Below are 10047 nucleotides of genomic sequence, written 5' to 3'. Positions count from 1 at the left end.
ATCTATTTTATTTTTTTAAAAAAATGGAAATTTAGTTAGGACACGTGCGGTGCTCGTTTAAGCAACCTCTACTATACCAATGATGACGTAAATTATACAAATGTTTAAGCTAAAGAGAGCGTGTGTAAATAATTGAGTGGGTTTGAAAATATGGCGGAAAATTTAGATAGTACGGGATCAATCGTCTTAGCTGTGTCTCTCAAACCCCCCACCCCCCGATCTTTTCACCACACATCTAAACCACGAATATTTTGTCTGATTGCTTGTTTGAGAGACACAAATATGCAAATCCACCCAAAAGCCACCAATTCCAACCACGAATCAAGCAAACCACACACAAATTACTAGATCTAAAACCCACTAGAAGGATGGATTGGAATTTGAAGAGAGATGAAGAAGAAGAATTGAGAAATGAAGAGGAGAGAGAAAGATAATGGGAGATGATTAATCTGATTATTAGAGTGGGAAGGGTTAGATAATTAATTTAGATTAAGGTTATAATGTTTTGTAATTATGTGTAGTATTATGTGTTAATAATTTTAAAGTGATGGTATTTTGATCAATTTAACAAAAAAAAAGTTACTAAAATAAGAAAGAAATAAGTTTGTTGCACATAATTGTTAGCACCCTTTTTGGGTAAATGTTGCAAATAACTGTTAACGGAGGTAGTAGAAGATTTCCTTAAAAATAAATGTTGCACATATTTGGGCATTTGAGTTAACTAACCAAAAGAGTAGAACTACAAGTTATCGAACATGCCCTTAAATTTTTTAAGATAAATGGTTATGATTTAATACAGATACATCAATATAATCAATCGTAACCGACATCTATGGTAGAAGCTTCCTTCTTTGTTTTGAGCCAAAGACGAGTGCGAAGACGTGATTTATTCAGATAATGAAAGTTGTGGTTTTGTCTGGCTATCATGGATCTCTTACTCCGGGGGCTAAAGACCACTGAACATCATTTGGATGTGCCAAGGGAATATGGGCTTAGGCCTCTTTGATGATTGTCATTCTCATGGCTATTTGGATGTCCCTACCGACGCTGGGGTGCGAAAGCATGGGGAGCGAACAGGATTAGATACCCTGGTAGTCCATGCCGTAAACGATGAGTGTTCGCCCTTGGTCTACACGGATCAGGGGCCATCCGAAAGGAAGGTGCTAAATGTTAGAGTTAGCTTCATTCTTCTGGTAGCTAGGAAATACCCTCGAATTGTTAAGCTTCATTTTATGCCGTTTAACTGCAGGGTAAAGCTGCTGGCCTGAAGAGTGAGGCTGATCCATAACATCAACTGCAGAAGAAAGGCCATCTACTGAAGCTCTCTTTCTTCAGTCACCTAGCTACGTGAGCGCTCCTCATAGAACAAGAAGAACAACGAGGGGGGGGGGGGGTACTCCCCCCAGTGGAAAGACTGCGGATAGGGCTCAAATACCAGAATCAAGATCCAAGGCCTTCCCCCTCCCCTGATTCTATTCAGGACAGGCGAACCAGAAGGTCTAGTCAGAGCCGCCAGGTTTGGAACAAAACAGTCTCGCCGAAATCAGGAACAAGGGGCTCATCCAGCAAGTGAGAAGAGAGGAAGAGCGCTTGAGAAGGGAGGAGTCTGTCTAGCGTCTTTCGGTTGGGGTCCGCCCCGGGGGTTAGGTTAGACCGCTCGGGTTCTAAAATGCTTTCGCCATTTTCCTTTTTTTCTATCTTCCTTCATCTCTATCGGAAGTCTTGAAAAGTACATTTAATCTCAAGAGAGGAAGATAGAGGAAAGAGTGTTAGTAACAGCCAGAGTCACTAAATTTTCATGACTAACAAGACAACTGCTCAAAATTTTACTTTTTCTATAAATAATTGTAGTTGATTTACGTATATCTCTATAAAGGCTCACAACAATTACAAAGAATTAGATAGCTCTCAAGCATCTTAGAACCTGATTGCCCTCATAGGAAGCGTAAGTTGGTTTTGATAAATGTATTAACCAGCTCCCTTATCCACATGATCGTGGATCTATCCAGTGTGTGCACCATTACCTCTTATCAAATTCATCTGACTTCGACAAGTCCCCAAGGTTTCATCTGAGCATCTGCTGGAGTTGAATGACTTGCTGTTGCTGATCTGGGGGTAGTGAACTCAGCTGTTCAGGAGTTAGGTTCAGCACTTGTTGCAACAAGGCAGACTCCACATCAGGTGGAAGCTGCATCTGCAGAATATCACGAATGCTAATAAATAAATATTCACTTGAATTAAGAAATTGACGTTCTAGATCCTGGAAACTAATAGACAGCATAGAACAGCTAAGCAAATGAATTTGTGTACCAAGATCTTACATATTTTAGGCTGCTAAACAGCATGCTAAGCATATAAAATTGTGTACCATGATCTTACAGATCCTCACAGTTTCCCTCCTCACAACTGAATGTAGCTACTTGTACATCATGAACTATAATTCCAGAAAGGGCAGGAGTTTTTATGATAACAAAACAACTGACTACATGCTGCAATCTGACTAATAATTAAATAAATAATAAAACATTCTAAATCCTACTTTATCTCTTGGTAATGTGAAGTAGGAGGCTTTAGTTTAAATACTGGTACTTGTACACTTAATATTCCAACACTAGGTCCTGCTAAATTAACCCCCTCCATCTGTTCTTATTTGCCTCATTTGGCTAGCACACATGCTAAGAAGGCTTACATTAGTGAAAAAAAGGGTTGTGTGAGCACATTATAAAGTCAGACAAAAAAGGAAGGATACAAGTAAGAGGTTTAGGGATAAAGAATGACAAATACAACCACCACTGTAAAATAATGAGTAGCAATTCCAATTCAAATGAGGACTAATGAATTCATACCAGATAAGAACAGGTGTTTTAAGGTGAACAGCCTAACCCAAATTATAACATAAAGCAGCTTTTTTTTTTTTTTATTCTGACAGAAGCATATATGAATTAATCAAAAAATAAATAGAGGCGAGATGCACCATTACCTGTAGGGCTTGCTTCTCCGTGTTCTGTGCTTCCACACCAGAGCTTTGACCAGCTGCAGCAGAGCTACTTGCAATGGAAATGGCAGTTGGTGAAGCTAATCCCGCAGGTGAGTAAGGCACACTTCTGTCATCATCCAATTTCCTAAGTTTTGAAGGACGACCCATCTGATTTTGAGAATCTTTTTTATCAGATACTGAAGCATAGTTCGTCAAGGTGTTTGTCCGACTAGCCACAGTTGCATCCCCGACACTTTGTGCATGCTTGGGAATGTCCTTTCGATTGGCCTCAACCGACGCAGGGCGTATTGAAGAGGCAACCTGATGTAGCAACAATTTTCACAAAATTAATTCTCCGCAGAATTAGTACTTAAATTTTTATAACTATGTTTTAGAAATATGGCTCATCTTTCCTACGCCCCATCATGTATTTCTCACGTTCTATAAAATTCGCAAGTTTCTACATGCTTAAATTAGCTTCCATTCTTCAACTTTATTATCATCAATGAAACCACGAGAATATACCAGGGAACTCTCTTACCTGAAATACAGGAACTGACGGCACAGATTGGCTTTGAAAAGTAGGCTGAAGTTTTGTATTTTGAGTGGATGTCATATTAGCATGTCCTGTATGTTGCAATGGTGGAGTTTGAAGCGGTCTGAATGAAGAGGAAGATACAGGTGGCATTTGCAAACCACCCAGAGGTTGAGGCCGTGCAGATATCAGTGATGAAGGCCCAGAGTGTGCAGGCACTGCACTTTGTGGTGGTGAAATCATCTGGTTTAGATTTGGATGCTGAGCTCGTGGTTGTGGATGATGTGGCAAGGGTGCTGTGAATTGATTATGTGCCAATGGATTCTGGGACATAGAGGATAATGGAGTGAAAGAAGGCAACCCAGGAAGAGTATGAGAAGATGGAGGGTGACCCTGCATGGTAGGTTGCGTTGAAGATTGAGGTATTGGAATAGTAGAATTTGGGATCTGTTGTCTTATATTTGGCATCTGCAACTGAAAGTACCCATAAAAGTAAGGTTATTCAAACTTTATATATATATAAAATAAAATAATATAAAATCGTTTGTATGATATTCCATTGTCATAGGCTTATTTAACATACCATTTGAGGTGTCACCATCCCCAATATTATTTGTGTCTGCATTCAAATTCAAACAAAAAGACATAATATCATTCTGCACAGAACTCATTTTGAAATTATATTTTGGTACAAACTACTCTACAAACAAGATATCACTTAAATATCCTAATAAAAAGTAGTTTTGGTATACAGACCAGCAGACAAGAAACTGTAGAGATCCACAAATAAAAAAATAAAATAAGAATAAAAATAAATAAAAAAAATAAAAAACTGGACTGACCATCACTATTATCAAGACTGCATAGTGAAGGATATATAGGGCCAACAAACAACACAAAATATTAATCAAGGTGTTTTAAAATTTTCCAAAATTCTAAGGAGATCCATTGGTGAAACTATAAGGAACCAACAGTAGTGCCCAGATTCTTTATAACTATCATTGTGGAAAGCCTGAGAGGGAAAACAGCAGTCACAATGAAACAAAGGAGCATGAAAACTTTAATGGCTAATGCCTCATCTACCAATGGATTTTTTTCACCTCTTTTGGATTGAACACCAACAGTTATAGCATATTTTATAGGTGAAATTGGATGTATTTCAGATGAAATAATATAGTTGATAAAGGGTGATTTGTTATTCATCACATCATCAATGGTTAGACTTATAGAGTTATGGACATAATGCTATTGTGTATCAAGAAGCAGGATGGAAAGCTTTTTCAAGTCTTGCGGTTGTTGGAAGCTTCAAAAGTTCAAGTGTATATGGTATTAGAGTGGCTACTCTAAGGCTTCTCAGTTTATTAAAATAAGTTTTGGTACGTAGGAATTGGAAATATTATGAAACTTATCCATAAGTATTTTACTCTTTGTGTTCTTGACTTTCCCATGGGTCCACTGTCTGATAAGCGATAACTTTTTCCCTACAAGTTACTTTAACAAATTTAAAATGCAGCTAGGAAGTTTATATTATTTAAATTGAACCTATTTACCTGTATGGAGCAATAATGCAACTAACATAGCTGGAATATATTTATTTGCATTATTGCATATAGATTTCCTTTGGTAGTAGTAAATAAAAAAAATAAAAATAAAAACTTCAAAACCTACGCAAAAGGCTGTAAGACAGTTTAAAATTGATAACCAAATTGCACAACATAGCACAACCCTCAAAAACTTACTTCATATTAATTTATCTATCATATGAACCACAAACAAGCTACCTACCAAAGTAGGTTCCGACACCCGTTCCATGTACGATGTACCAGATTTCAGTACACTACGAGTAGACTGGTGGAGAGGCAAGACATTGGTAAATCCAGACTTTTCAGCCTTAATTCTGCAAGGCTTTTGTGACACAAATTGTATCATAGTTTTATGTGAAATGACCATTACTCCAGAGGCTTGCTCAAAATTGACATTTCCATTTATCCAAATCAAAAAACAGGAAGATAATATCATCGTATAGCATTAACTAACTAGCTAGCAAGAATACTATAAACAGAAGCACAGAGAATTGAAGAAAGCCAGATGCTACACCAAGCAAAAGAGAACAAACTTAAGGGATTTTCACCAATCAATGGAAGAAGTTCAGATTTGAGCAGAACCTGGAAGAGAGCTTTTGGAAGATGTGGGCTCACAAGCAAAAGTTGACGTGCGAGATCTTTGTTTTGCATAGAAAGCACCTGTAAACAGATTGAAAGTAAATAGATGGAAATTATATTATAACTCTTCAATGCATCTCTTTTGCAATATTAACCTTCATTTCTTGTATAACTTGGTTCAATTGACTCCTGGACATTTTGGCTAGATGATGGGTTAAAGGATCACTGCCTACTAGAGACTGATTCTGCAAACCATTTTGAATAATCTGACCAGTCTGAGAACCACCAAGAGCTCCTGCCATGACAGAAGCAGCAGTCATAGCGATTGGGAGGCCAATTGGTTGATGTAATGCTGCGTCCCTAATGGAAGCCGGGCCTCCTACCTGCTTTTGAGTATCTGTTTACATAGCAACTCCATTAAGATATGGTAACAGGTCACCTCCATATGAACAAGATAGAGGTAGACCTCCAAAAGTTGAAGCAGTTGAGGAAGAAACTAAACTAACCAACATTTGTTGCCAATCCTGGCCCACCCCTACCCTGCAAAGAGAAACAAGGAGCAATTTCAGAGCTTGTAGTCAGAGAAGCCCCCCCCCCAAAAAAAAAAAAAAAAAAAAAAACTCCACAAAGAAAACCATTCTTGAGCCCAAACTTCAAATAATTCACAATCCAAATTCTGATTTCCAAGTTGCCAATTCCACTTCTAGATCTTAGAATTGACTTCCTCTCTTAATGGACCTACTAGCTTAAAGATCTTGTGTCCAAGAGAGGTTGATTCCAATCATATTTATTTTTTTTTTTTCAAATGTTTCCTTCACAGCCTAGAGTGACTTTATACTCCAAGACAATAGTGAGTCCTGGAGGGTGAAAATTGGGAAAATATCTGTCTTGTATTACTAGATTGATGGTTGTGATGCTTTAACCTCCGACCAATCTTTTAAAGAGCTTAGAGTCTTGAACATTAACAGTCAGCATCCCACAAACAAGAGACCCTTGTTCACCCTCTGGCAGCAGATCCCCTCCAAAGTAAAGACTTCCAAGTTGAGCAATCTCACTGTCCTTAAACCATCTACGGATCTACCAGTATTCCATGAGTATATGATTCCCCTTTCTACTATAGAATACCTGTTAGAACTTAGTTCAAGTATGCACCTCACTACGAGTTCCATTCACAGGTCTTATTTTATTTGAACTTATTAGCCCTTATCTTATATTATCTTATTGGACAATATTAGACGTTATAGGACCTAATTATAAGGTTTAATTAGAACTTATCAACCTTTGTCTAATATTATCTTATTTGAACTTATTAGCCATTATATAATCTTATCTGAATTTATTGACCCTTATATTATTTTATCTAGAACTTATTAGCCCTTTAATTATCCTCTCTGAACTTACTAGCCCTAAACTAAACTTATTAGACCTGGGGTAGGTACAAATAAGGTGAGGAGATCAGAGCCGTAGTCCCCTCTCCTCAGTTCTTAGAAGCCCACCTCTTTGTTGCTGGATTGCCTCAAAAGGATGTGCAGAACATCTATTCTACAAAAATCTCTTCCTTGAAATTTAAGGAAATGACAGTAAAAGCTAGTATAAAATGTGAAATCTTAAAACAATAGGATATACAAGTATACATACCTAGAGTCCTAGATGCACCTCAAAGCATAAATTTTAACATGTTCCACGACCTTGAGATTCCACAAGTCTCCTTTGTCTAAAACCCTGAGTCAACTCCTATTTTAGGTCATCCGGTTGTGTTTGACACAGAGGATCTACAAATTAATATCAGATATAACTCATTTCAATTCCTTTGTCCATAGCCACTAATTCGGACACCATCACACCATGTTAAGAGGTTGTTTGGTAGCAAACCTCCCCCATACACTGTATGTGTACAACTTGTTCTAGCTCCAAGCATTACCTAAATTGACAAAAGATCCCCAAGAATATGTGGTCACCTCCGCTCATCCTTAAGCCCTTCAAAACACCCTTGGATTTATCCACTTAGTTGAAGCCAAAAGGAATGCTGACCATATTTGAACACTAAATAGTGCCCTCTTAGCAGAAAATTTATTTGTGCCACTACACTCCAATCCAAGAGCACTAAGAGGTCGTTTGGTTCGTTATGTTGGAATGGATTGGTATGGAATCTCATACTAGGAAGGTGTGGTTCTAAACCCCATACTTGTCTAAACTTGTTTGGTTTATTCTTTTACAATCCATTAAAGGAAGGGATAGCGAATCTTAGGGGATAAGGTGGGTATGGGATTCTAGGGGGATTGGGTGGAATTAGAACCCCTTAGTATGAGATTCCATACCTAAATTTGCCTAACCAAACAACAAAATGGATGGATTGGACTTTAACTTCATTCCAATCCATTCCAAAAACTCTAAACAAACAACCCCTAAGAATAAAGAACCCATAGTCCTACAGAATCACAGTTTTAAGGTTTAAGAAATTTTACACATCTGGCCATCTGGGGCCAAATATATATAAACTTGCATCTAACGCAACTCATATTATCAGAGATTTACAGATATTAATTAATAACAACTATGCAAATGAGAGACAGAATCGCACATAGACAACTTTGCTACAATAAATCTATATACGTACTTCCAGAAAGAAATAATATAATACAAACTAAAACAACAGACCATGGATTCTTAAAATTTACCTGTTCACGATTTCTATCAGCACCTTTGTCATTTTCAGCAAAATCTACCCGCAACTGCCGGCCATTAATCTCATAACCCTGAAGATTACGGCGAGCACTGAGTGCTGTTTCCTCATCCTTGTACTCACAAAATCCATAACCTTTTGGCTTCCCAGTTTCACGATCTATAACCAATCTGAAAAAAAGCAAAAAAAATAAAAAATAAAAATTAATTAGGAAAATTCTTGACCTAGGAAAGCACTCAACAAGAAATAGATTTAAAAAAACAGTACTAGAATGCAAATGACTTCAACAAACAAACATAATGTATTATAGTCCAAAGTTTAAGTTCAACTTGCATTACAATCAAACATCACACTAAAAACAGACACTGAATCATTGATGAAGCTGAAAGACTTGCACCTCTGATCCTAATCGATGATATAAAAAGGAAGATAATTATTCTGCGCATATTTCCCAGTCTCGGCCTACTTCACCACTAACCTATTAATAACTATCCTTGCCAACTAACATAATCAGAACTAAGGGGTAAGTGAAGCAAATTTCCACCACTCCTCCCCCTTTACACATTTTCTATTGAAAGTAATAAAACCAAATCCGGAATTATAGAAACGACAGCATAGACCACTTTTATCATGGCAGTTGGCATTCAACCTATGATATCAATAGATTGCAAGGTCAAATTCAACTAGTACTCCATATAAATATGATGTTAAACATAAAAAACAAAAATCGAGCCCCGGTTATAAGAAAAGATCCCATGATCAGCCCCAGCCAAAATCGAGTGATACACGAAGCAACACGATACTCTCGAGCTAAAGCTGAAGCTTCATTAACAGTGCACCAATTTCCAATCAACATTTTTAGTAACAAAAAATTGGAACTCGTTTATTATACTAGCAACATCAAATTTTGCAATAGCAATAAAACTACAACTTAGGGTTTAATTTAAAGAACCAATTATAATTAACAAAATTGTGCATAAATTACAAGAAACGAACCTGAATGAAACAACAGGGCCAACCTCTTCACAAATTTGAATCAGCTGTTCTTCAGTTGCATCATAAGGTATATTCCCAACTATTAATTTCCAAAAAAAATCGACATCAAAACAAAAATATATTAAACAAACAATACAAATAATTCCCAGATTTGTGCAAAAATCAACAGATAAAAAGAGAAGAAAAGGGCGAACCGAAGACGCAACGATGTTGCTGAGAAGAGGCCATAAAAGGGAAGAAGAATCAACGAGACGAAGACATGGATGAGCTCTATTGACTCAATCTTCTCCTTTTGTACATTATTTGGGAAAATTGCATCGAAATTGCAGAAGCTTGAGATGGGTATTTTAATGGCGTCGGAGTTGGAGTTTCAGACTGGTGAAAAGAATACACAGATGTATACAAGTTTTGGGTCCGGAAGGTGAGTCCAAGTTTACGATTTTTTATCGAATGTATTGCAACCAATATTTAACGGAGGTAGGGCCTGTTCCGATTGACTGAACTCAGATGAAATGAAGTGAACTGAACTGAATTGAACTGAGCTGAACTGAACTGAACTTATTAATTAGTGATTTTTAAATACGGATTAGTGATCTTTGATTATTTATTATTATACATATGTGTATATACAAATGTATATATTAATAATAATAATAATATTATTATTATTATTATTAATATTATTATTATTAGG

General features: G+C 36.9%; 1 protein-coding gene across 2 annotated transcripts; it reads right to left on the bottom strand.

Annotated features, from left to right (window-relative positions):
* Positions 1–1493: 1493 nt before the first annotated feature.
* Positions 1494–9789, bottom strand: LOC110704192 (cleavage stimulating factor 64-like). Of its 2 annotated transcripts, XM_021881985.1 has the most exons (10): positions 9548–9789; positions 9354–9432; positions 8353–8527; positions 6181–6214; positions 5830–6071; positions 5678–5755; positions 4096–4131; positions 3519–3986; positions 2981–3298; positions 1494–2194 (listed from the first exon to the last, which is right to left on the bottom strand). In XM_021881985.1, the coding sequence occupies exons 1-10, from the start codon at positions 9579–9581 to the stop codon at positions 2066–2068; spliced, it is 1593 nt and encodes a 530-aa protein (XP_021737677.1). In that variant the 5' UTR covers positions 9582–9789; the 3' UTR covers positions 1494–2065. The 2 variants fall into 2 exon arrangements, with proteins under 2 accessions (XP_021737677.1, XP_021737678.1); XM_021881986.1 differs by lacking the exons at positions 9354–9432; positions 9548–9789 and having other exon boundaries at positions 6141–6214; positions 8353–8521.
* Positions 9790–10047: the final 258 nt, after the last annotated feature.

This window comes from Chenopodium quinoa, unplaced genomic scaffold, assembly GCF_001683475.1.
Source record: "Chenopodium quinoa cultivar QQ74 unplaced genomic scaffold, ASM168347v1, whole genome shotgun sequence".
NCBI classification, from domain to species: domain Eukaryota; kingdom Viridiplantae; phylum Streptophyta; class Magnoliopsida; order Caryophyllales; family Amaranthaceae; genus Chenopodium; species Chenopodium quinoa.
The sequence above is the reverse complement of the archived record's forward strand: the minus strand, read 5'-3'. Positions and strand labels throughout refer to the sequence as shown.

What these genes read in the sequence shown, in the direction of transcription:
- LOC110704192 (XM_021881985.1), bottom strand. Translation starts at nt 9,581, where the DNA reads ATGGCCTCTTCTCAGCAACATCGTTGCGTCTTCG. An exon ending in GGCCCTGTTGTTTCATTCAG is followed by an intron (nt 8,528 to 9,353) that starts GTTCGTTTCTTG and finishes GCTTTTTTTCAG; the next exon opens with ATTGGTTATAGATCGTGAAA. An exon ending in AGGATTGGCAACAAATGTTG is followed by an intron (nt 6,072 to 6,180) that starts GTTAGTTTAGTT and finishes CTATGTAAACAG; the next exon opens with ATACTCAAAAGCAGGTAGGA.